Source organism: Mandrillus leucophaeus, unplaced genomic scaffold (genome assembly GCF_000951045.1).
Source record: "Mandrillus leucophaeus isolate KB7577 unplaced genomic scaffold, Mleu.le_1.0 Scaffold395, whole genome shotgun sequence".
NCBI lineage: Eukaryota > Metazoa > Chordata > Mammalia > Primates > Cercopithecidae > Mandrillus > Mandrillus leucophaeus.
Window position 1 is genome coordinate 2278062 of NW_012104198.1, and position 26428 is coordinate 2304489.

Consider the following 26428-nt stretch of genomic DNA (forward strand, 5'->3'; position numbering starts at 1 on the left):
TTTTTTAACAGCTTGTACTTTATTATATATGCAACCTTGCCATACCTGCCAGTTAACTCCCCTCCCGCCAATGTTATCCTCGTGATATCAGCTCCCTCTTGGGGCCACTGAGCTGCCCCCCTTTCCTTCTGGGTTGGAATAGTGGTACCCCTCAAGCAGGCAATGGGCAGGGGGAGATCCACAATTAATCGTCGCAGTTCTCTTAAAAGTATTAACACTTAAATAAGCACTCTTGGGGAGTTGCAAAGGATATTCAGGATGGGATGCAGTGGGAGGCTACCCCTCATCCAAGGTACAGGCTGGAATGAGCTACAGCTGGTCTATCGTGGGCCTCAGAAGGTGAAGAGGGACCGTATTCTGGGGCTTAGTGTGGGTGGGGCATATCCTCCCCAAACTTGTTCTGGTGGGCGATGTTCTTCACATCTAGGAGAGCCTGAGGAGGAGGCAAGAATAGGGCAGGTGAGAGAGAGTGAGGACCCCTCTACCTCGGCTGCAGGGCTGCCCCCACTCCAGCCCTCAACCACTCTGTCTTCTGGACTATCCCACAGCCCCCGCCCCATGCAAAATAATCACATGAGGCAGCCATGCAGAGGGGCCTGTGGTCTCCCTTTACCCAATCACAGAAGGGGTGTGTGTGTGTGTGGGGTGAGTGTGCACGTGTTGAAGGGTCTACCCAGGGCCCACCTGGTGGTGGACATAGGCCTGACAGTAGTAACACCAGGTTGACAGGTCGATGTAGCTGAGGACCAGCGGGTGTCCAGAATTTCCATGGTGTTGGAGCATGTGGCCATTGATGTAACGACCACAGTAGACCTGAGGTTGGGGGTGTGAGTGACAGGTGGGGGTCAGCACCCCCCTGTAGTTCCAACCTCCGCCCCATCCCCTTCCTCTGCTCCATACCTGATAGCAAGAGAGACACACCCAATTCTCTTGGATTGTTCCACAGTCCCCACAAGGTTGGGTCACGTCTAGGCCTGCTGCAGGTATGGGGCATACTGCCACCAAATGGGGACACCAGGGCAGTGGTGTCACAGCATAAAATATGGCCTGGAGTGGGTGGATGAAACTGAGTAAGCTGAAGACCCCATCTCCCCATTATATGTTTATTTATCACATGCTCCTACCTGGAGACACAAAGTGGCAAGAGAAGGAAGCCACAGTCCCAGCCTCTCCCTGAGCTCACCTGATCAGTGAGGCCCCTAGATCCCTGCATCAGCATCGAATCAGCCATGTCCTGACCTCCAGCTGCCTCTCCTAGTAGGTTCTCCTCTCCTGGGGCCTGAGATTCTGAGGCCCCCTGGACACGCAGAAGTAAGAGATGTATCAGAGAAGCCTGATTCTTGCCCCTTCTTGCCCCTACCTGGGTGTGGTGGGCCTTACCTGAGATTTGCTGCCTAGCTCCAAGGTCCTGAGACTCTCAATCAGTGTACTGGGAGATATCTGGGGTGTAGTTCCCTGCACAGGTGAGGTTGGGGGGGTCTGGTGGTCTGTGCTCGAGGCTAGAGGAGTTTGGATCAGCTCGGTGCCCCCTGGAGCCTCCTCTGACGTAGTCTGGTCCAGTGTGGCTCCCTCCATGGCTGCCTCCGAGGTGGTCTGGGCCAGTGTAGCTCCTCCTACAGCCTCCTCTGAGGTAGTCTGGCCCAGCGTGGCTCCCCCAACAGCATCCTCTGAGGTGGTCTGGTCCAGAGTGGCTCCTCCCACAGTCTTCTCTGAGGTGGTCTGGTCCGGAGTGGCTCCCCCGACAGCCTCCTCTGAGGTGGTCTGGCCCAGCATGGCTCCCCCAACGGCTGCCTCAGAGATGGTCTGGGCCAGTGTGGCTCCCCCTGTGGCTGCCTCTGAGGACTGGTCCTGAGTGAGGGCCACCACAGCTGTCTCTGACTTAGTCTGGCCTGGAGTGGACACTTTCCCAAATGATGCCGAGGTGATCTTTCTCATGCCTGCTTCGAGAACCTTCTTTTCTCGTGTGGTCATCCGCTCAGCTAACCTAGGTTTGGCTGGTTGGGGTGCCTTCTTGGTGACCAACTTAGAACTGGAGGGTCCCTCTCTGTCTTCTACCTCTGGAACCAGGGAGGGAGATCCTTGAGTGTGGGTACTGTCCTCCTTCCTACCTCTAATCCCTGCCCCCCAGCCCCCTCCTTCCCTGAGTTCCCTCCATCGCCCCCAAATCCACTCACTCATGACCCGTAAGCTGCGCCAGTATCTGCGATGGACTTGGATGGTCTCAGTGATTGAGGCCAGGGCCCCTGATAGAGGGGGCCGTGGCAGGGTCAGCAGGGGTGGCGGGTCTCCAAGGAGGGAGCGAGTGCAGGCAGCCATGGACTCTGAGATGGATGTCAGGTTATAGCCACCCTTTGTTAAGGAAAAGGGGAGGGAAAAGTATGGTGGGGGTTCATTGGGGAATTTGGAGGGCAACATGTCCTGCCTCCCCAATCCTCCCTACTGAGCCCTGCAAGTCTGGAGAGGGAGGGAGAGTACTGGGAACAAGTGAACAGAACCCACACCTGTAAGATGGGCAGCACCCATTGTGTAAGGTGGTTGTTGTGGGGAGTAAATTGTGATGTAAAGTGCAAGATAACGATACTGATAAAAGCATTAGTAACAGCTGACATTTATTGTTTGCTGTGTGCCAGACTTGATTTTAAGTACTTCATGCATATTAACTCAATCCTCACAACCACAGGTGCTCAATCTATACAGGAACTTGCCTTCATGCCATACAGAAATCCGTCTTCACACTGTCCAGGAACCCCTGGCCTCACATCATACAGTAACCACTGACCTGACCTGCACAAGACGACTGCTGTGAATCCATACAAAAGACCCTGCCCTGACCTAGTACAGGAACAACTGGACTCCCTCTCCACATGGACTCCTGTATTGACTTTTTTTTACATTCCACAGGAATCCCAGTTGCTATTCTTTTTACAGATAAAGAAACTGAGGATCAGAGTGGTTAGATGACTTGTCCGAGGTCATAACAGCTGAAGAGGCAGCACTGGGGTTTGAACTTGGGCTCTCTGATGGAGTCATCTGTGTTCTTAACTCCCACCGTGTCCTGTCACAAGCAGTACTGGGCACACAGTAAGTGGGACTTTTTGCAAGCCAATTAATTTCTTTGTGACTTATTTTCCTCATCTGTAAAGTGGTGAAAATAACAGCACAGGCCAGGCATGGTGGCTCACCCCTATAATCCCAGCACTTTGGGAGGCCGAGGCGGGCAGATTACCTGAGGTTAGGAGTTTGGCCTGGCCAACATGGTGAAACCCCATCTCTACTAAAAATACAAAAAAATTAGCTGGGTGTGGTGGCAGGCGCCTGTAATCCCAGCTACTTGGGAGGCTGAGGCAGAGAACTGCTTGAACCCAGTGAGCCGAGATTGCGCTACTGCACTCTAGCCTGGGCAACAGAGCAAGACAACGTCTCAAAAAAAACAAAAAACAAAAATAAAGAAAAGAAAAGAGAATAAGAGCACAGAAGGTTGCTGAGCCGATTAATATCTGAACAATGCATAACAGTAACCAGGGGCCAGGCGCGGTGCCTCACGCCTGTAATTCCAGCACTCTGGGAGGCTAAGGTGGGTGGATTTCTTGAGGCCAGGAGCTCAAGACCAGCCTGGCAGACATGGTGAAACCCCATCTCTACTAAAACTACAAAAATTAGCCGAGCGTGGTGGCTGGTGCCTGTAATCCCAGTGATTCAGGAGGCTGAGGTAGGAGGATCACTTGAACCCAGGAGGTGGAGGCTGCAGTGAGCTGAGATCGTGCCATTGCAGTCCAGCCTGGGTGACAGAGTGAGACTCTGCCTCAAAAAAAAAAAAAAAAAAGAAAAGAAAAACAAAAAAACAAAAAACCAGATCCAACAGATTCAGCATTTACCATATGCCAGATATTCCTCCATGATTAGCCTGCCTCATAAAAATGAGGAAACTGAGGCACAGGGCATGGGGATACTGGGCCATTTACAAAGGTCAGTGAATTTCCTTTGTCCCAGGAACTTGTTAGAGGCAGTTTAGGTAGAGTAAAAAGTACAAATCCTGGAGCCAGGCTGCATGGGTTCAAGTCCTGGTTCTGCCATCAGTAAATGTGCCATCTCAGGCTAGTCATCACACCTCTTTGTGCCTCAGTTTCCCTGATCTTGAGAGAGGAAAATGAGGTAAGCTGACCCTACCTCATAAGGCTGCCTTGCCAAGTAACTGAATGAATAAGACACATGAAGTGCTCAGAAGAGTGCTCTGTACATAGTGAGCACTCAATTAAGGCTGTTAATGTTGCTGTTATTCTTATTACTACCCAGTATGTGCCAACAATCCCAGGCAGGGACACTCAAAGGAGATTTCAGGAAACTGTCCTGAGTGATGGTGCCAACATTTCCAAACTACCCTCCCACTGTGGGAAGAGGGACCAAGAGAGAATTACCTCTAGAATAAGGATAATGCGGCCACTGGCAAGGCCCATCAGCAGGTGGGTGAGGTGGGCATAACCCTCAGGTGACACCTGGCAGCCCCCCAGCGGGTCCCCCCGTGCAGCATCAAAGCCAGCTGAGACCAGCACCAGTTCTGGGTTAAACTGAGGCAGGGAGAGAAGAGATGTATAAGCATGAGGGTGGGGGCTTTTGGTAGATAGTAAGTGATGGCGACCCAGAGACATGGAGAAAAGGACAAATGAAGACATGGAGATGCGAGTCAGAGAGATGGAGACACAGGATCTGCAGACTGGGAGATGCAGAAGCAGAGACTGAAAATGAAGAGGGGAAGAAAAGAAATACAGACTCAGAAGAAACAGATGCAGACTTAGAGACATGGAGACAGTAGAAAGGGACAGATGGGGACATGAGACATAGTCATGAGACATGAGACAGACTCAGACATCAAGAGAGTGACATGAAAAACAGAGAGACAGAGACATGTCCTTACACACACACACCCCAGGGTCAAATGTGGGACACACATACACAACATATAGGGTTTTATATACATAGTGTCAAAGAGAGGTGTTTGCACACTTCCATAACAGAAGATGGCAATGCAAGTGCCACATACAGAGAAGATAGTCACACAGAGCCACAAGTACTGCCACACACAGTCCCATATAGACCAGTACTACATATCTGCACTAGTCATGTACACACACACACACATAGTTTCTCAAAGAGGACAATAACCCACAGCCACCCTGCAGAGTCACATACACATGCCATTACCACACAGCCACAATGGCGACATGTACTCTGGTGTGTCCACAAGAGCTGGTTACTTGCACATACAGTTGTACACATACAGAAGGCTGTCCTGGCCACCCGCGCATGTGCAGATCCAAAGATGCACATCAGCGCCCAGGGTGACAGAGCGGTGCTCACACCCCCTCCCTCCCTCCCAGAGTCAGCCATATGCAAGCCACTAGCCCCCCAGCTCACACAGAGGGAAGGCAGCTACCTCCCAGTCAGAGACACACACATAAACAGCCAGGGCAGACAGCCAGACAGTGACTGCTGTAACACACAGCCTTTCACATCCAGAGGGTCCCACACAGGCTGTCACAGAGATGGTTGCATTTAGTGACATACAATATCACACCCATCACACAGAGAAAAGGTGAGAAATACCTGCCTGCACAGAGTCGCACACACACATACTCAAGCACTTGTGATGGTACACACACAACACAGATCCAGCCAGGACACGGGCCACTGCTGCATAGTCAGAAGGCCCTCACACACACAGCCAAGACAGTCACCCACATAGTGTCACACAGAAGGCAGTCATATAGTCACCTGTGCACAGGCAAATACACAAAGTGATCACAGTCACCAATTGCCCTGGTAGCCTCATTAATCACCCATGGGCTGTCTCATATCATCAGCCACCTGGCAGTCAGACGCACACATGCTGAGGAGGCAGGTCCAGGCTGCCACCTGCACAGGCATGTCACATACATCCTGCGATCTATCCTGAGCTGTACCTCGTAGGCAATGGGAAGCACCAGGCGATGCCAGGCAGCTAGGTAGTCAGCGTCACCCATGCGGGGCCCGTTCCATGCCACGTTGACGGTGAAGCCTGTGCCAGCAGCCCGGCCGATCTGGCTGCTGGCACCCTCATCCCCCATGGGGAAGAAGGTGCCATGATCATAGCGGTGCAGGGACACATATAGCACACTGCCGGGGAGGGGGTAGGAAGGGGGCCATGGCTGGTTAGGGGCTCCAGTACCCCTGAGGTGCTCACCCACCTCCCTGATCACACTGCGGCCCCTGATTGCAGCCCCTTACCTGGGGTCATCCTCAAACATGTGCTGAGTTCCATTACCATGGTGGACATCCCAATCCACAATCAGGATCCTGGGGAGAAGACAGCACCTCAGTAACCTAGGATACTCACCCCCTGGAAGAGGGCTGGGCCAGACCCCTGGGGTCTGTAGGGGCATTTAGTGCTGAGTGGCAGGACCCTAGTCCTATCAGTTAAGGAGAAAAGTCTGATCCTGGTTCCCGAGGGCTGCCCTGTAGGCCTGAGCAAGTGCTCGGGGCTGGGCCCTGGGCTCTTCTGGGTCATTGCTAGGGAACTGGACCCTGGGCCTTGGGCAGCTAATGCTGGGGACTGGTTCCTGGGTCTTCTGGAGTATGCATCAGGAGCCTGGACCTGGGTTCTGTCGAGGCAGCTGCTATAGGCCAGAAATGCTGGGGTGGGACCCTGAATCCTGTTTTATAAGCACCCAGGTAATATGATCTGGGGGTCCTATCTAAATAGGCACTGAGAGGCTCCATCCTCAGTCCTTCTCTGGGTAAGGGCTGTACCCTTACTTCTTTCTGGGGAAGTCCTGGGAGCTGGACCATGGGGCATGATGAGTAAGCAATGGGCTGGGGAGAGCATCCAGGTCCCCACAAGGATCAGGATTTGGGGGGTCCCCAGGGAGTCCTTACCGCAGGGCACGCCCACTGATAGCCTGGGCATGGCGAGCAGCCACAGCCACGGAGTTGAAAAAGCAAAAACCGCAAGCTGCATCCTGCTCCGCGTGGTGTCCTGGGGGACGCACCACAGCAGCACCATTCAGAACCTAGGAAGCAGCAGGGTGCTAAGATCAGACAGCCTGCCCTCCAGCTCACCCTCACCTTCCTTTCTTCCTTCTTCTTTTTTTTTTGAGATGGAGTCTCGCTCTGTCGCCCAGGCTGGAGTGCAGTGGTGCTATCTAGGCTCACTGCAAGCTCCGCCTCCCATGTTTACATCATTCTCCTGCCTCAGTCTCCTGAGTAGCTGGGACTACAGGCGCCCACCGCCACGCCCGGCTAATTTTGTGTGTGTTTTTTAGTAGAGACAGGGTTTCACCGTGTTACCCAGGATGGTCTCGATCTCCTGACCTCGTGATCCGCCCGCCTCGGCCTCCCAAAGTGCTGGGATTACAGGCATGAGCCACCGTGCCCAACCTTTTTTTTTTTTTTTTTTTTTGACACAGAGTCTCACTCTGTTGCCCAGGCTAGAGTGCAGTGGCACAATCATGGCTCACTGCAGCCTTGACCTCCTGAGCTCACCTCAGCTTCTCAAAGCACTAGGATTACAGATGTGAGCCACCGCACTTGGCCACCCTTCCCTTTCTCCAGTTCCTTCCATTATTACTGCAGCCTCTAGGCCCGCCCCTTCCTGTGCCCCTCCCCATGGCCCCTTTCCTCAGGTCCTGCTTGACTCTCTCAGAGCCTCCAGAAACAGCAGGTGGCCCTCTTTTTCCATTCTCCCCAGGTCCTCCTCTCCCCAGCCCAGAGGACACACCTCTCCCGAGAGCACAGCCTCCACCAGGCGGCAGGCAGCGCCAGTGGCAAGCTGTGCACAGGCGAAGGTACTGGGGCAGATGTAGATGGAGTCAAAGTTGGAACTCTCACGGTGCAGCTCCCGGGTTTTCATTTTCTCTGTGGCCCGGAGATGACCCACATACTCAGCACTGGAGGTACAGAGAGGCGCACCGGCAGGACAGTGAGGAGGGTCCATCCCCTCCCTGGACCCCACCCTCAAGACAGGAACTTCAGCCCCTCTCAAGTCCTGCAGCAGCTCCCTGGGAGGGGAAACCCAAGCTCCAGCCCCTGAGACCTCATCCACAGTCCTGGGAAGCCACCCACCCCAGGCACCGGGGTCTGACCTGTGGCAGGTGAGCAGCTCAGCCTCTGTGGCGGGGCGCGGTGTCAGGGTGAGGCAGCGCCCAGCAAGGCCCAGCTCCTCCAGACGGCACATGATCCGCAAGATGCGCTGCGGTACCTCAGGGTGGTGGCTAGCAGTGGGGAAATGAGAGGTAGGGGCTTAGTGCCTGATGGGGAGGGACCCCCAACACCTACTCATCCAGCCCTCCAAATGCCTACCTGTCCCACAAGTTGCAGTGATTCATCATACTTTGGTCATAGACCAGCCCTGTGCGAGACTGTAGCACTGGCCACGTCAGGACTGGGAGCACAGGGGGCTCCCAGGGTCCTTCCTCCTCATTCTCCTCTACATTGTCCTCCTCCATGTTGTCCCCCTCCACGGTCTCAGCTACAAGGGGGAGGCCACGTTTGTCCTACCCTCTCACTCTGAATCCCCGTCATACTCTGGAACTCAGGTGACCCCAAATAGAAAATGGGGTGGGAGGCCTGAAACCAGGGCCCAGGGAGAGAGAGGGCCTGACCCTCTACCTCCAAGGCAGCCCAGTAAAGTCAGAGAAAGTCCGAAGACAGTCTGCCCCAGGGCTCATCCCACGTCCACCCCACACCAGGCCCACACCCCACTTCCTACTTGATCTCACAAGAACCTCCCAGAAGGGCTCAAGGGCTTCCAGAGCACAGGAGACTGAAGCCTGGGCACTGCAGGGCAGGGCAGGGCAGGGAGAAAATATGAGGTCAAGGAATGTGGGCAGGCAGTGAGGCTCCCGCTTTCCCCTCCTCCACTGGGGCTCACCTCCGGCAGGGGGCACCAGGTGACTCCAGCATGGGGCAAGGGTCTCCCAGAAGGGTGTGGAGCGAAGCACTGACACCTTCAGCCAGGGCGCGGAGGTTGTAGCCACCCTGGGGCAAGGAGTTGTGAAGGGGGATCAGGAAAGGACCAGACATGACCAGGGAATAACAATAATGATGATAATAATAAGAGAGTGCATACCAAATGTCAAGCAACAAGGAACTTAGAAGGGGGCCTCACTGAATTCACTGGACAATGATATGAGGTGATTACCATTATTATGCTCGTTTTACAGAAGGAAAGCGGAGGCACAAAGAAGTGAAGTGACTTATGCAAGGTTGTCCAGCTAGTAAGTGAAATGCTGGGCCAGGAACTCCTGTTGGACTTGAAAGCTTCGTTCTTAAGCCCTCCAGGATCCACAGGCTGAGGGACGAAGGTGAGTCACTCACCTCCAGAGACAGTATCAGCTTGCCTCCTGCCAGACCCATGAGCAGGTGGGTTAGCTGGGCGAACCCTGCCGGAGTGGCGGCCATCTCACCCTGGGGGGACATGGAGGGTCAGTCTGGCTCCGTGCAGCCCATCTGCCGCCCCAGGGAGCCTGCCTTACCTTGGGGTCCCCTTGCAGGGCATCAAATCCAGCAGCCACCAGGACCAGCTGAGGCTGGAACTGAAGGGGGAACAGACTCCATGAGGCTACCTGCCCTCATGGCCTAACCTTCAAGGCCACTCCTCTCCCCCAACACACCCCAGACCCCCAGGACCTCGAGGGCGACTGGCAGCAGGACGTGCAAGAAAGCAGCAATGTAGTCAGCATCCCGCATCCCCACCTGCAGACACAGGAGTGTAGTGGGGGATGTTCAGCCACCTGTCCCGAGCTGCTGACAGAAGGGCGGGGCTGGGCCTCACTCTGGGGACAAAGGGTGGGTGGATGCTGACCTGGTTCCAAGGCACATTGATGGTATATCCTTGGCCTTGGCCGAAACCTGTGGTGGACCAGTTAGAGGCCTTCAGGTGGGGCCAGAACCTACCCTGCTCATAGCGGTGGATGGAGAAATAGAGGACACTGGGGGCAGAAGAAAAAGAGGTAAGAGAGTTGGAGAAGAGTCAATCCCCATAGACACTCCCAACCCAACAGTTGCCAGTTTCCTCTACCACTCATTTCCCCATTCAACCACTCGTTCATTCTCTCATTCATTAATTTCCCCATTAATTATTTAATCCATGAATCCATTCTTCCATTAATTTATCCTTACATTCAGTCACCAATTTAATTATCTTAGCATTTATCCATTCTTATCTTTATTTATCCATTACCTCACTCACTCATTCATTTAGTCTCTCACTAGAACCTCTTCCTCAGCAAACATCACTGCCCCCTCAGTGCCCACCCAATTTCAGGCTCAGCTCTAGGGTCTATCCCAGATCATGGGGGCTCCTGACTCTGTGGGGTATTCTAGATCATGTCTGCCCACTACCTGCCCCTATGACAAAGGTAGTAGTAACAGCAGGTCAAACACTGTGACACTGGAGTCCCAAATGGAGCATGGGTCTCTTAGCTGCAGGGAGCTAGCTAAGGTTGAAAAAAGCCTCAAGCCAGGCTGGGGAGTTGGGTGATTCTCTAGCAGGAAGTAGAGAGACCTGGGGGGAAGGGGTGAGACTTGCTTCTGTGGGTGGAACTGGAGACGGGGTGCTGGCTGGGGCTGCCACAAGGCCAGTGAGAGGGCAATTCCTTCTCCCCAATGCCTTACAGGTCACCTCTACTACTTCTTCTATTTTATAGGCAAGAGAGTGAGCACTCAGAGGGATGAGATGGACCGACATGCAAAATAGATACTGAGAAGATGCGATGCACGTGTTTTAACAGAAAGCCCAGCAAGGGGCCATGGGAGGGCTTAATTCTGACTGGGGAAAGCAAAATGAATAATCTATCATCCATCCATCCTTCTATCTGGTCATTTACCCCCTGCCTTGTTCCAGAGAGGATCTAAGGCAGCTTTTTTAGGGAAATGCAAGAAATAGTGGTATGCACTGAATCTAGACAAACTTAAGAGTCACATTTTAATGTGTTGATAATGTAGTTGTGAAATTTAATGCAAGTGATATAAAAAGATTCTTAAAATTGAGGGAAAAGAGCTTGGAATTTGGGAATAAAAACATGCAAAAGTTCTGGTCTTGAGTGGGTGGAGGATGATTGTTTTATTTTTGACATTGATAGATAAATCTTGGTTCTAAACTTTTGGTAAGTTAATCATTAGAGGAAGAGAAACACAGTAGGACATAAAAATTATCATCAGGGGCCGGGTGCAGTAGCTCACACCTGTAATCCCAGCACTTTGGGAGGCCAAGGTGGGCGGATCACTAGAGGCCAGGAGTTGGAGACCAGCATGGCTAACATGGTGAAACCCTATCTCTACTAAAAATACAAAAAATTTTCTGGGCGTGGTGGCATGTGCCTGTAATCCTAGCTATTTGGGAGATGGGGGCAGGAGAATTGCTTGAACCCAGGAGGTGGAGGTTGCAGTGAGCTGAGATTGGGCCACTGCACTCCAGCCTGGGAGACGGGTGACAGAGTGTGACTGTCTCAAAAAAAGAAAAAAAGAAAAGAAAAGAAAAGAAAAAGAAAAAAAAATCATCGGGGAAGACAGCAATAAAGAAAAGATCTGAAGAAAGCTGACTCTAAAAGAGAGCCATCAAAGTCAACAAACAACAGAACTAGCACTCAAGGAAGCTAAGTTTAAAAAGAAAACAGAAGGGAAATTCAAAATAAGTTCAACTACCTTCAAGTTAAATGGTGGACTGATAGCACGGGTTTACCTCACCCTCCTACCACCCCGGTCAAAATACAGTAAAGAAATTGTAAATAAACAGCAACCCAGAAAGAGAGAGTGGAAGAAAGGATGTCAGAGAATAAGAGACTTCAATGAATTTCTAGAAAGTAGACTTTGAGATTCCAGGAGCCCCAGGGTGCTCTGTCTCATGCTGAGCAGGATAAGGGGGCACCCAAGATAATCTGAGGTTTCTTTTCTGGAGAAATCCAGTACAGATCCAGGTCAATGCACACAAAATCCCTTCTGAAGAGCCCCACCGAATCACCAATGCACCAAAGTTATTTGTTTCTTTTAACTACTTAGTTTTAGATCATCTGCTTTCCTTGTCTTCACAACAGCATTTTAAGGACTGTCCAGTTTGTCTCCCTGCTGCTGGAGTTCAGAGACTGAGAGATGGGGAGCTGGGAGATTCAAGGGTATGGACATGTTCTTTTTGTTTGTTTGTTTACACATGTTTGTTTATAAGGAAGAATGCACTGAATGTGCACACAATGTTTCACATCTGTGTGTGTAGTCAATAGTGTACCCACGAAAGAACACACAGCTATAGCCTCCTATGCATTTATTCAAACAAAAAGAATGATTAATGATATTAAAGAATTCTTTGAATGACAGACCCTTGGCAGATTGAGAAAATAATTCTTGTTAATTTTCAGGTATTGATACTAAGGTAATGCTTTTCCAAAAAAGTATACTTATGTTTTAGAGATGCATTCTGAAATATTTACAGGAGAAATTATATGGTAGGTATCTGGGATTAGCTTTGAAGGAAAACAGGAAGAGGGCAGTGGGTACAGGTATAGATGAAATGAGATCGGCCAATGAGTTGATAAATGTTGAAGCATTCAATTCCAGAAGCCAGAAATGAACAAAATAAAGAATGTAGTAGGAAAAAAATAATAAAGATAAAACCAGAAAAATTAATGAAGTATTAAAAACCCACCACAATAAAACAGTAGAGATGACCAACAAAGCCCAAAGCTAGACTGGGAAAGGTAAGTAGAACAGACACACCTTTGGCAAGGCTGAGGGAAAAGAGATGCTACCCCAAAGAAGAGGCCTCCTTTGTTCTGACATCTGGCAGGATCCCATCTAATGCCCGGGTACTTGCCCACACTCGCTAACGTTGCAACCTGTCAGTGGACATTCCCTGTCCCCATTCTGGGGAAATGCCTTTCAGGAAAACAGATCTACAAACACCGCAGCAGCAGCGTAGTCCTCTGCTCCCTACAATGGGCCTTCATTCTTGGGTATAAATAGCCAAATAAGGATTGCTAGACATTTGAGGGAAACCATCAGCATAAAAGAGAAGGACCAAGAAAAAATAATTCAACCAGCCTCAGAATAAAGAGACATAATTCAGACAACAGAAGAAACTTAAGGCACTTCTTTTTTTTTTTTTTATTTAAAGACAGGGTGTCCCTCTATCACCCAGGCTCGAGTGCAGTGGCACGATCTTGGCTCACTGCAACCTCCGCCTCCTGTGTTCAAGCGATTCTCCTGCCTCAGCCTCCCGAGTAGCTGGGATTACAGGTGCGCACCATCACGTCTGGATAATTTTTGTATTTTTAGTAGAGATGGGGTTTCACCATGTTGGCCAGGCTGGTCTTGAATTCCTGGCCTCAAGTGATCCACCCACCTCGGCCTCCCAAAGTGCTGAGATTACAGGCATGAGCCACCACGCCCGGCTGGCAATTCTAATTCATACTCTATAAAAACAAGATCAGGAACGAGAGGGCACAGAAACAGAGAGGAAGAAAGAGCTTTTGGAGTTTAACAGAATATCTAAATACATAATTCAACAGAAGGGCTTGAGGATAAAGTTGACAAAATCTCCCAGGTCACAGCAAAAGAAAAAAGAGACAGAAAACATGAGATAAAAAATAAGAAGCCTGGGCAATATGGTGAGACCCCGTCTCTACAGAAGATTAAAAAATTAGCTGGGTATGCTGGTGTGCACCTGTAGTCCCAGCTACTCAGGAGGCTGAGGCATGAGGATTGCTTGAGCTCGGGAGGTCGAGACTGCAGTCAGTCACATTTGTGCCACTGTACTCCAGCCTGGGCAACAGAGCAAGACCTTGTCTCAAATAAATAAAAAAAACCTCAAAAAGAGATAGACATAGAGGATCAACCCAGGAAGTCTAACATCTGACTAACAGAAGTCCTAGAATGAGAACAGAGAAAACAAAGAAGAAATTATCAAAGATCTAATAGAGAATAATTTCCAAGAATTTAAGAAAAGCATGAATCTTCAGATGTAAAATGTCTACCTGCTACTGAGCAGAGTGAAAAGGCCAGGGTAAAAGTTTAGAACATCAAGGCTAGGTACAGTGGCTCATGCCTGTAATCCCAGTGCTTTGGGAGGTTGCAGTGGGAGGACACTTGAGGTCAGGAGTTTGAGACCAGTCTGGGCAACATAGTGAGACCCTGTCTCTACAAATAATTTAAAAAATTAGCTGGGTGTGGTGGCACATGCCTGCAGTCCTAGCTACTTGGGAGGCTGAGGCAGGAGGATTGCTTGAGCCCAGGAGTTTGAGGTTACAGTGGGCTATGATCTCGCTACTATACTCCAGCCTGGGTGACAGAGTGATACCCTATCTAATAAAAAAAAAGAAAGAAAGAAAGAAAAAAGAACACCAAGATAACCTTGCAGAGCAGAAAGTAGATTACTTGTAAAGGAATGAAAAGCAGACACCTGTCAGGAACACTGAATGCTGGAAAATAGTAAAGCAATGTCTAGAGAACAACCAACCTAAATTGGATTCTTCAGATGTAAAATGTCTTGGATAAGTGGATTCCCTGTAGTCAGCTGGGTAGAAGGCTAGATAAAACAACTACTACAGGTTGAGCATCCCTAATCTAGAAATCTGAAATGCTGTAAAATCCTAAACTTTTTTTTTTTTTTTTAGATAGGGTCTCGGTCTATCACCCAGGCTGGAGTGCAGAGGTGTGATCTCAGCTCACTGCAACCTCTGCCTCCTGGGTTCAAGTGATTCTCCTGCCTCAGCCTCCTGAGTAGCTGGAAATACAGGTGTGTGCCACCACGCCTGGCTAATTTTTCTGTGTTTTTGTAGAGACAGGGTTTCACCATGTTGGCCAAGCTGATCTTGAATTCCTGACCTCAGGTGATCCACCTGCCTCAGCCTCCCAAAGTACTGGGATTACAGGCATGAGCTACAGCGCCTGGCCCTAAAATCCTAAAGGTTTGAAGGCCAACATGATGCTCAAAGAAAATGCTCACTGGGGTATTTCGGATTTTGGGTTTTCAGATTAGGGATGCTCAACCACTAAATATAATATAAATATTTCAAAATCTGAAAAAATCTGAAATTTGAAATACTTCTGGTTCCAAGCACTTCATATAAGGGATAATCAACCCGTACTTAGTAATGTCCCCTACTCACAAGGACTTGCTCAATCACTTTCTGCAGGAAGGGTAAACTGGTCCCCTCCTGGAGGGAAGTCAGACAGTGTATACCAGACTTTAAAGTATGCTGACTTTTTGGCTCAAGCAATCCACTGTTAGAAATTCATCCTACAGATAGACTCAGAGAAGTGCAGAATTACATATTTACTAGCCTATTCACAGTAGAAGTGCCTGTAATAGCAAAAACTGGGAAGCATCTTAAAAGTCCTGGTGTTAAATAACCAGAGGTACAGTCATAAAATTGAATACTACAAAGAACAAGATACTTTAAGGGGTACTAACATGGAGAAATGTCCCAGATATGCTGTTAAATGAATAAAGCAAGTTGTCGAAGAACATGGGGAGAATTATTCCATTAGGCAGTGTTATTAATAATTATAACAATAATAAAAAAAATTCAGACATCTGTAGAAAAAAATCTGTAAGGATATAACCTAAACTGTCAACACTTATTTTTGAGGTAATGGAAATTAGAGGAGACTCACTACTTCAGACACTTCTGTATTATTTAATTTCTTTAAACAAATAGTTTGTTATTTATTTATATTTATTTTTTACTATCTACTGAAAGGATAAACAAATTTGAAGCATTATCCTAATCAGAAAAAATAAAGCACTAATTTGAGGTTCACTCCAACTCAAGGGTTAATCAGTGAATAAGATCTTCAAATATTTGTGGGTCAAATCCCATCTCTCCCAGTTCTTCTCTGTGTGACCTCTTAACCTATAAGCCTCAGTCCCCCTATCTGTAAAATGGGGAACCCAACAGTCCCTGCCTCAGAGTGAAATTAGGAGAGACGGCAGACACACAGAAAGTAGCACAGATCCTGATCCCAGGATAGGCCCCATGAATGTGAATGCTTTTTCCTCCCTCTGGACCCCTTCTGGCTGGGCCTGTAAGGGTGGGAGGTGGCTGGGAGTCTAGCACCTAGGTGGGAGTTGGGGTATACCTGGGGTCCTGGTCGAAGGTGAACTGTGTTCCTTGACCGTGGTGCACATCCCAATCTACGATAAGGACCCTAGGAGCAGGAGAGAGAGGGGACTCTGTGCAAGGGGATCAAGGTGAATCTGGGGGAAGAGCCCAGACCAGGACACCCCACCCCATGCCACCCCCATCACATCTGCCCTCTGCTGCTGACCTCCGGATGCGGTGTTTCTGTTGAGCATAGCGGGCTGCCACAGCCACATGGTTGAACATGCAATAGCCATCCATAAGACTGTGCTGGGCGTGATGTCCAGGAGGCCTGGGCAAGACAAGAAAGTAACAGCCTGGAGTGTGTGAGGGGTCCTCCTCTTCAGAAACATACTATCCCCTGCTCTCTAATCCTGGACCACCAATTCCTTTAATGCTGATGCCTAAAAATCTGCCGGGAACTGAGTAATGGAGCCCCTCAAACTCTCACCCCCTGCCAATCTACCCCTCTGTTTCCAAAGGAGATTTGAAAATGTTCATTAAAATGATAAAGGCCGGGCATGATGGCTCACGCCTGTAATCCCAGCACTTTGGGAGGCCGAGGCGGGTGGATCACGAGGTCAAGAGATCGAGACCATCCTGGCCAACATGGTGAAACCCTGTCTCTACTAAAAATACAAACAACTAGCCAGATGTGGTGGCGGGCGCCTGTAGTCCCAGCTACTCGGGAGGTTGAGGCAGGAGAATCACTTGAACCCAGGAGGCGGAGGTTGCAGTGAGCCAAGATTGCGCCACTGCACTCCAGCCTGGTGACAGAGCAAGACTCCGTCTCCAAAAAATAAATAATACATAAAAATAAAAATAAAATGATCAATGCATACATTCTCAAACCCAGTCACTCTGTTGCAGGAACTTAGCCCACAACCTATATTTTAAAAAGGGTGAAGTAACATTTTTATTTTATGTTAGTATAAAATAACATTTTATTTTTATAAAGGTACTAGTATATTTGCTGTAGCATTTTTTTTTTTTTTTTTTTTTTTTTTGAGACGGAGTCTCGCTCTGTCGCCCAGGCTGGAGTGTAGTGGCCGGATCTCAGCTCACTGCAAGCTCCGCCTCCCAGGTTTATGCCATTCTCTTGCCTCAGCCTCCCGAGTAGCTGGGACTACAGGCGCTCGCCACCTCGCCCGGCTAGTTTTTTGTATTTTTTTAGTAGAGACGGGGTTTCACTGTGTTAGCCAGAATGGTCTCAATCTCCTGACCTCGTGATCCAGCCATCTCGGCCTACCAAAGTGCTGGGATTACAGGCTTGAGTCACCGCGCCCGGCCTGCTGTAGCATTTTTTTTAAAACAGCAAATGACTGAGGAGAACCAAAATGCCCATTAGTCGGGAGCTGATTAACAAAGAGTACATTTACACAATGGTGTTCTACCGGGCTCCAAGATACATGCTGTCAGAGAAAGGTTTCCAAGATGTGTAAGTGAAAAGATGGTACGAAGGGAGTATGTCGTGTTACTACCATTTGTGGTTAAAAACAGGGGAGGGAGGAGAAACCTTTTGCATTTCATCAATTCTGGGATGCCAACGACGATAAGATGTACCATGATTTTACATGCCAAAAACAAAGCAGAAAATACTGCCAATGGAATTCTGAGATGTCACTGTTTGTAAGATGCATCTGGATTTCAAGATGTTACAGATATGAAAAAATGTACACCTTAGAATCAATGAAATATGGTATTTATTTCTTGAATAAGACTTTGTGGGAGGACACATGAGTCAGTGGTTCCAATGACTACCTCCCATGAGAGGAGGCAGGTGTCTGGGTGACAAGGATGGGAGACAGATTTTTAATTATATTCTCTTTTGTACCTTTGGATTCTTGAATCACATGAATATATTACCCATATCAATACATTTTACACTTGAAGGAAGGGCTTTAAAACAATGTAGAAAATCAAATGCTGGAGAGTCCTACCTAATGATGGCCATGCCATTCCGGATCTCAGCCCCCAGGACCGCATCCACCAGCCTGAGGACAGAGCCTGAGGCCAGGCAGGCACAGGAGTATGAGTTCTGGAGAGACAGTGGGGAGCCAGAGAGGGAGTGAGGGAGAGAACAGCCCTATCCACTCAGCTGCTTGCCCCAGGGTGGGGTGGGCATAGGGATAGGGACCCCAAGATTGCCACCATTCCCTGCCCCCACAGTTCTCATCCATACCGGATGCAGATAAACTGAGTCGTAAGTGTCTGCTAGGACGCGGAGTTCTCCCTCATTCATGTACTGAGTTGTTTCCATCAGATCAATATATTCTAGGCTAGACACAGATGGGAGATGAGATTCAGGGCCCTGTCTCTTCCCCACCTGAGCCGTCCACACACCAAACCCCTGGTCAAATTAGGGCTCGGCTCCCCCAACTGTCAACCTGAAGGAATAGCCGGGATTTAAGACACATTCTGTTTCTTCCCTAGCCCGCCTCAGTTCCAGTAATATTCTCTGCTCCCCTGCTCTAGCCATACCAAATCCTACTTTCAGGCCTTTGGCCACTCTTGTCTAGCTGTCTGTTCTTCCCTTCCCTCAGTCACCCTCTTCATCTGACTCACTCTTTTTCTCCTCTTAAAGCTCAGCTCAGATACCCACTCTGCCAAGCTAGCTTTCCTCGAGCCACACAGCACCAGGCCTCTAAATCTGGGTTCCTGCAGCCCCTGGGGAAACTGTCCACACATCCACCATCACTCTGTCCACACATCCACACATCCACCCGATCACTCTGTCCACACATCCACCATCTGTTCAATCAGATCATGATAACAGTAATAGCTCATGATGGACTGATGATACATCAGGCCCTGTTCTAAGCACCTGACACACATCGAACTCTCCTGAGGAACTTAAGTTTACTGGTTCCCTTGTTACAGGCGATGACATAGATTCAGAGAGGCTCAGCGACTTGCCCAAGGCTGGCCACAGAGACCATGACATTCCTTCCCAAAGTGTTTAGCTTGCCCTGGTTTGTCCAGGGCAGGCTCCTCCCCATCCCTACAAGGCTCCCAAGCCTTCACCTGTGAACCAACATCAGCTCTTCCTTTTCAGCAAACCGGGCCTGGGGAGAGATGAGGAATAAAGGCGGGATAAAGGGTTAAGGCATGGGCTGAGCCCAGGTCAGGTCAGCTCCCTGCCCTTTACCCAGAGTGTTGGCTTGGGGGCCTTACCTGAAAGGACACACAGCGATCTAGGAGGCCCTCCTGGATCAGTTGCTCTTTGATGGCATGGAGCCGCTCAGGGCCTTCTGGGAAGCTGGGGAGATGAAGACACAGTCACAGATGCATGGGGACACTGGGGAGCTCCACATCTGCTCTCTCCACATCTCCCCATCCACCCTTCCACAGCTGCTTACCCCAAAACTGTGGTGTGAGGCGGGCGTGGTGGCTCAAGCCTGTAATCCCAGCACTTTGGGAGGCCGAGACGGGCAGATCACGAGGTCAGGAGATCGAGACCATCCTGGCTAACACAGTGAAACCCCATCTCTACTAAAAAATACAAAAAACTAGCCGGGCGAGGTGGCGGGCGCCTGTAGTCCCAGCTACTCGGGAGGCTGAGGCAGGAGAATGGCGTAAACCCGGGAGGCGGAGCTTGCAGTGAGCCGAGATCCGGCCACTGCACTCCAGCCTGGGCGACAGAGTGAGACTCTGTCTCAAAAAAAAAAAAAAAAAAAAAAAACAACCAAAACTGTGGTGTCAGTCCTGCCTTCCATCAGCTCTGGAGTGTGACCCTCTCCTCACCACTGCCACTACCATACCCTCCTGCCTGGGCTGTGGTGGCATCTCCTCGGCCTCCCTGCTTCGACCCTTGCCACCTCAACAGTCCTTTTTGTGCATGACAGCCAGACACTGGTTAAAACCCTAATCAGTTCATGTCCCATTTTTTTTGAGGCTCCCATCCCATTCTGAGTAAAAGCCAAAGTATTTCCCATGCCCAGAAGGCCCAAAACTGTCTGTTCTCCATCACCTCTCTGACCCCATCTCCTACCCCTCTTTCTTTCCTTTGCTTCACTTCACCTACACTGGTCTCTTCCCTGGTTCTCAGTCGAACCAAATACTCTTCAGCCAGCCCTAGAACTTTACTCTAGCTGCCCCGCCCAGCCCTGCCTAGAATACTCTTCCTCCAACTGTCTCCATGACTTACTCCCTCACCTCTTCAGATCCCTGCTCGAATGTCAGTGAGGCCTGCCCTGACCAGCGTATTGAAAATTGAAGTCTCCTCCACTGTACTTTCTCCTACTATCCTCCCTTTACTGCTTCTCCATAACACTGCCCTTTTCTACCACAGTGTATCATTTACTTTTCGTTTATTTATTGTCTGTCTTCCCCCTTTTCCCTGAAGGCACGGGCTTTTGTTTGTTTTGTTTACTGCTGCATTCCTAGCTCCTCAATAGATGGTAAATAGGTATTCCATAAAAGAAGTCTTTTCCCATAGTAAGTTACTCTTAGGTTGGGATAAGGGATATAGATATTAATTGGTAAACACACAAGTATGACAATTAGCAAACAATGTCATGGGCTAGGAAAATAAGATCAGGTACTGGGGTAGGGTTTGGTCAGGCAAAACCTTCTCTGAGAAAGTCTCATTGGGATGTGAAAGGTAGCTGGAAGAGAAGGTCGAAAAGAATCTCTGGGAAAGGGGTTGGTCAGGGTACAGACCAGAGGTAAGAGGGTGCCTGGCATGTTGGAAGAACAAGGGGACTAGTGTGGGTGAGGATTGGCTGATGAGGTCACAAAGTGATGTGGAGCCAGATCATGTGGAACCTTCGAGGCCAGGATGAAGAATTTGGACTTTACCTTGAGGGCAACAGTTTGCCCTTAAAGCATTTTTTTTTTTTCTTGAGACAGAGTTTTGCTCTTGTTGCCCAGGCTGGGGTACAATGGCACAATCTCGGCTCACTGCAACCTCCGCCTCCCAGGTTCAAGTGATTCTCCTGCCTCAGCCTCCCAAGTAGCTAGGATTACAGGTGCGTGCCACCACGCCCGGCTAATTTTTGTATTTTTAGTAGAGACGGTGTTTCACTGCGTTGGTCAGACGGGTCTCGAACTCCTGACCTCAAGTGATCCACCTGCCTTGGTCCCCCAAAGTGCTGGCATTATAGGCGTGAGCCACTGTGCCCGGCCTCCTTAAAGTATTTTAACAAAGACATCATCTCATACGTATTTTTTTAGGTTGCTGCATGAACAGACAATAGAGGTGAGGCTGGAAGCAGGGGACCACGGAGGAGGCTTCTGCAAGTCTAGGTGAGTGATGATGATGGTGGCAGTGGAGGTGGTGAGGAGAGGTCAGAACATATAGTCAAAAAGATTTGCTGATTCTTTTTGAAAAGTAAAGCAAATGGGAGGTTTCATCCTTCTGTTTCAGTACAAACGTCTCTTCCTCTATAAAGCCTTCTGGGAAGCCTGGATACTAGTTTAGGATCCTCTTTTATACACCCTTGAATCCCCTGGTCTTTAGTCTGTTTTCATTAAACACATCATACTGCTGTTGGCTGTTTAATGATCTGCCCTCCTACTCATCAATCCGCTCCTAGAGAAGGGACCCTGTCTATTGTTTGGTACATTTGTATCACCAACTCTTGGCACACAATAGGCAATAAATGTTTGTTAGCTACACAGAAGAACCCTTTCAAGTGTGAGCCCTACCTCTCCAAATCATCTGCTTCCAGTATCCAGGCTGGGGTAAGAAAGGATTTATTCTTGCTAATGGGCTCTAAATGTGTGTATTTTTGTGTTTTGGAGACAGCCTGGAGGACCCAGCCTCACCTGTCATCCCAGAGGCAATGGAATTCATTTAACTGCTCATCCAACACCAAGCCAGTGCCAGCCAGTGCTTCAGCCTCAAGGTTCAGATCCTGCAGAGGGAAAAAAAAAAAGGACATACAGATCCATTTCAGGCCCTGAGTCAGAGGGAACTGTCCAGGGTTGGGAACCTTTGGGTTTTGATTGTCATAGGAGTCTAAACTGCAGCCAGGCCCTGCTCACCATCCCTTGCAGTCCGGCGATTAGGTCCTCTTCCATTGCTTGGCCGAGCTTCTTCATTTTGCCTTTCTTCTTTACCTCCGCTAGATTGGGGATGGAGCGGGGAACGGCTCCCTTTTTAATGTTTCGCTTCTGTGAATCAGAGAGAAGGGTCAGAGTCCAGGGCATGACCAACTTGCTCCCTCTCCCCCTCATGAGGGCGGGTCTAGGGCCTCACCGAAGTGACACTGGAGTCCTGAGGGGGAGATTGGGGGTTCTGCCTACTTCTTCGCTGCCTGGTTGTGGTAGAATCCTGGCCGGTTGAGGTCATAGTTGAGGAGGCTTGACCCCTGCCGCGGTTCTGGAGAGGTGGGAGCGTGGGTATGTGAGGGGGCTAGTGTGCCCTGAGGACCCCACCTCTCTGCCCTTTTCCAGGCTCCGCCCCCTCTATTAGATTCCATTCCTTACACGATCTGATTCTCCACAGCCTTCCAAACTCCGCCTCTCTCAGGCCTTCTCCCTCCACTCAGGTGGCCATTCTACCTGGCCCCGCCCGGTCCGCTAGACTCCACCCCTTTTACAGGATTCTCTTTCCCTAGTCTTGCCCTTTCACTGAGCAATGAGCCCCCTGGCTCACTCAGTCCGTTTTAGGGCCTGCCCTTTCCAACCAATCACCGCCCCTTCCACTCTCCCAAACCCCATTCCCAGACCCTCTAAGCCCGGCCCAGACCCCATTCCTTCACGAATCTGCCCTTTCGGCCTACCTCCCGGGATAATCACCCACCCTCTCACTCAGCCGGCCCCAGCCCCGGCCCCGGCCCCGGCCCCGGCTCCACCCTTAACGATTCACTTAACTCCACCCCTCATCGGGCCGGACCGGTACCTTCCACTCCGCCAGATCCCGCCCCTAGCGTTTCAACCAGCCCCGCTCCTCAGGGGACTGCCCCGTTCCTTCAACCAGCTCCACCCCCTGCCCAGACCCGACCGCTAACGTTTCGCTAACCCCCTTCAGCCAGTCCCTAGCCGCCTTCGGTCAGCCTCCGCCCCCTTCCCGCCTCCGCCGTCGACGCGCTGTACTCGCCGCTCCACTCACTGGACGCAGCCCCTTTCTCAAACTCCGCCCTTGGCTCGCTCCGCCAAGTTTCTGGCGACCCGTGGGGACGCGAGCGCCCTGGCCTTTCTTTTCCATTGGGCCTGGTCTCTCGACTGCCCGCCCAGATCCCGCCTCCAGAGGGGAGCGTGCCTCAAGGCCGCGCCCCTCGCGCGAGCCACACCTCTCGCGAGCTCACAGGCGGCGAGGGAGCGCGCCAGCGTGCTACGCCGGCTGTGCTGAGCCACACCTCTCGCGAGCTCACAGGCGTCGGGGCGGTGCGTCGGCGTGCTACGCCAGCTGTGCTGCGCTTGCGTAAAACGCAGGCGCCGGCAGTTCCCAACGCGGCTGAGGCGCAAGCTTTCCCGTGCCTCGGCTACCGTCGCTGTCGTCCTGGATGCAATAGCCGCCGCCCCTCCGTCCCTGTCCAGTCACTTAAGAGCCCTTCGGGCCGGCGGTGTCGCGAAAGGAAGCAAGGAAGCGAGGGAATTAGGAAGGGGCGTCTTCCCTTTTCCCCGCGACTTCCCGCGCGACACGCCGTGATGACGTAGAGCGGGCGGGCTGGTTGTGGCTGGGTCGAGAGCGAGGTTGCCACTGGATTTTGGCTGGCGGCGGCCAAAATAGGCGTGGTGACGATGCTAAATGTTGTGATGATTTTCCAAGTTAATATTCACTACGGTGGTACACAGGAAGCACTCGCCGAATGTTAGCTATTAATATTCTGCCGCAATATTCTGGGTGGAAGGAGTCTTAGTGGGGGCAGGGAATGGTAATGATAGCAAGTATTATGTGACAGGCATCGTTGTAAACCACAATTCTATGAGGTAGTTCCCATTATTAAGACTGCTTTGCAGATAAGGAAACTGAGGTTACGGGACTTAACCATGTGACCTTGGGCAAGTTACTGAACAGCTCTGTGCTCCGTTTCCTCATCTGGAAAGTTGTGATAATAATAGTGCCCAGGGCCAGAATGGACTTGAGGAGGGGAGTTCTCATGGGCAGCAGCTCTCCCTATCTGCCCCCTCCAACGGGTAACCACTGCTCCCAAGCAGTAATAAAAAGTGTGTGTGAGTCTGGGGAGCTGTCCCTGGGCACCCTGTCTCCCCCGCAACTCCCACTCCGTGTCTGAATGTCAGCTCTGCAGGAGGCCGGTTTGTCCTCTAATCTCCCTCTCTCATTCTCCACCATTTCCTACCGGGCTATAAGCTGGGACCGGAGAGATAAGCAGTTCGAGGGTTCAGCATCAGACTGACAGATTGACGGTCTCACCGCCCAGTAGCTGTGCCCTCTAATCCTCTTGATGGCAGTTCCTGACGCCGATTCCCTTTCACCCCTCCTACCTGAACCTATCTTTTGTCTCAGCGCAAAAGAGTTGCAGACCTAAGATCTTTAAACCCCTACACTCATCAAAGAAAACACATACAATGATAACACAGTACAAAAAATTTTACAGTTGTGATACCTGCAGCCTAAAAGAGTAGGGAGTCTTGCAAAGGGTCAAGGCCCATTTTTCTGTTGGATCAGAAGAGAGGTTTCTGTAGAGCAGGGGTCAGCAAACTTTATAAAGGGACAGAGAGTAAATATCTTAGGATTTGCAGGCCACATACGGTCTCAGTGGCATTTTTCTTTTTTTCTCTCTCTTTTTAAAACACAACTTAAAAATGTAAAACAGCCCACAGTCTGGCTTTGGCTTGAATGCCGTAGTTTGCCGGTCTGTGCTGTAGTGTCAGGCCTTGATCGTCTCTATCTGACTGGGATTCTTTTACAGGATTGAGGGTAGGGGCCTTTTTTCCTTTTGTGTGAGGTGTGTGAGGACAGGGATTCATGGGCAGAGTCAGGTCACTTCTAGTGTACCTCTGGTGGGTCATTTCAAATGTGCCCTCTGATCCTCTTGATCAGACAGAGTGAGGACAGGGATTCCAGGGATTCCTATGGTTTCTATATTATTGTTCCTTTACTGAATCAAGCAGGGGTTTCTAGAGAGCTCCAGACTATGGGTTCCTGTTCCTGTACAAGTTCAGGATTAAGCTTTTTTTTTTTTTTTTTTTTTTTTTTGAGACGGGACAGGGTCTCACCCTGTTGTCTAGGCTGGAGTGCAGTGGTGTGAACACGGCTCACTGCAGCTTGAACCTCTTGGGCTCAAGCTATCTTCCCACCTCAGCCTCCCGAGTAGCTGGGACTACAAGTGCATGCCACCGTGCCTGCCTAATTTTTTTTTCTTTATAGAGATGGGGTCTTGCCATGTTGCCCAAACTGGTCTCAAACTCCTGAACTCAAGCAGTCTGCCTGCTTCAGCTTCCCAAAGCGCTGGGATTACAGGTGTGAGCCACCGTTCGGGGCCAGGATGGGGCTTCTTAGACCTATGTTATGACAGCTTCCTACAAAGAGATCAGGTGGGCCAGTACTGAGTCACAGGTGTTTCTGTATAGGTTCAGAGCTTGTGTTCATATAGATAGTAAGATCAAGTGTGTAGATTTCAGTCAAGAGGTTATTACTGGCCAGGAAGAATGGCTCACACCTGTAATTCCAGCACTTCAGGAGGCCGAGGAGGGCAGATTGCTTGAGCTCAGGAGCTCGAGACCAGCTGGGCAACATTATGAAACCCCGTCTCAATAAAAAACACAAAAATAGCTGGGTGTGGTGGTGTGCATCTGTAGTCCCAGCTACTTGGGAGGCTGAGGTGGGAGGATCGCTTGAGCCTGGGAGGGGAGGCAGAAGTTGTAGTGAGCCGAGATTGTGCCACTGCACTCCATCCTGGGTAATAGAGTGAGATCCTGTCTCAAAAAAAAAAAAAAAAAGATTACTGGCCAGGCATGGTGGCTCACGCTTGTAATCTCAGCACTTTGAGAGGCCTAGGTGGGCAGATAATTTGAGGTCAGGAATTTGAGACCAGCTTGGCCAACATGGTGAAACCCCGTCTTTACCAAAAATACAAAGATTAGCCGGGCGTGGTGGCATACACCTGTAATCCCAGCTACTCAGGAGGCTGAGGCAGGAGAATTGCTTGAACCCGGGAGGCGGAGGTTGCAGTGAGCCGAGATTGCGCCACTGCACTCCAGCCTGGGCGACTCCGTCTCAAAAAAAAAAAAAAAAAAAAAAAAGAGAGATTATTGTTAATTAGGCTAAATTATCCTAGCTGCTGTAACCCAGAATTTCAGGGGCTTAACAAATAAATGTTTATTTATTGCTCATTCAAAAGCCAATCTGAATATTTACTACTGTTCATTCATGGACCCAGGCAAACTCTATTTTGTGACTCTGTCCTCCT

General features: G+C 50.1%; 1 protein-coding gene across 3 annotated transcripts; it reads right to left on the minus strand.

The window, feature by feature from the left end:
• HDAC6 (histone deacetylase 6) lies at nt 1-23426 on the minus strand. Of its 3 annotated transcripts, none has more exons than XM_011991406.1 (29): nt 23152-23426; nt 22309-22431; nt 22095-22223; nt 21876-21964; nt 19281-19365; nt 19131-19171; nt 18289-18385; nt 18047-18144; nt 16294-16398; nt 16105-16173; nt 9836-9962; nt 9661-9726; nt 9507-9566; nt 9349-9438; nt 8903-9009; nt 8741-8808; nt 8332-8500; nt 8115-8243; nt 7751-7919; nt 6910-7043; nt 6262-6330; nt 5958-6150; nt 4416-4565; nt 2175-2349; nt 1381-2057; nt 1184-1297; nt 901-1047; nt 685-813; nt 1-433 (listed from the first exon to the last, which is right to left on the minus strand). In XM_011991406.1, exons 1-29 carry the CDS (start codon nt 23257-23259, stop codon nt 365-367), a joined length of 3786 nt encoding a protein of 1261 aa, XP_011846796.1. In that variant the 5' UTR covers nt 23260-23426; the 3' UTR covers nt 1-364. The 3 variants fall into 3 exon arrangements, with proteins under 3 accessions (XP_011846796.1, XP_011846799.1, XP_011846797.1); XM_011991409.1 differs by lacking the exon at nt 23152-23426 and adding an exon at nt 22954-23101; XM_011991407.1 differs by lacking the exon at nt 23152-23426 and adding an exon at nt 22926-23062.
• Between the last annotated feature and the right edge of the window lie 3002 nt (nt 23427-26428).

What these genes read in the sequence shown, in the direction of transcription:
- HDAC6 (XM_011991406.1), bottom strand. Translation starts at nt 23,259, where the DNA reads ATGGAAAAGAAAGGCCAGGGCGCTCGCGTCCCCACGGGTCGCCAGAAA. An exon ending in CAGAAACACCGCATCCGGAG is followed by an intron (nt 16,174 to 16,293) that starts GTCAGCAGCAGA and finishes TCCTGCTCCTAG; the next exon opens with GGTCCTTATCGTAGATTGGG. An exon ending in AGCTAGGCAGCAAATCTCAG is followed by an intron (nt 1,298 to 1,380) that starts GTAAGGCCCACC and finishes CTGCGTGTCCAG; the next exon opens with GGGGCCTCAGAATCTCAGGC.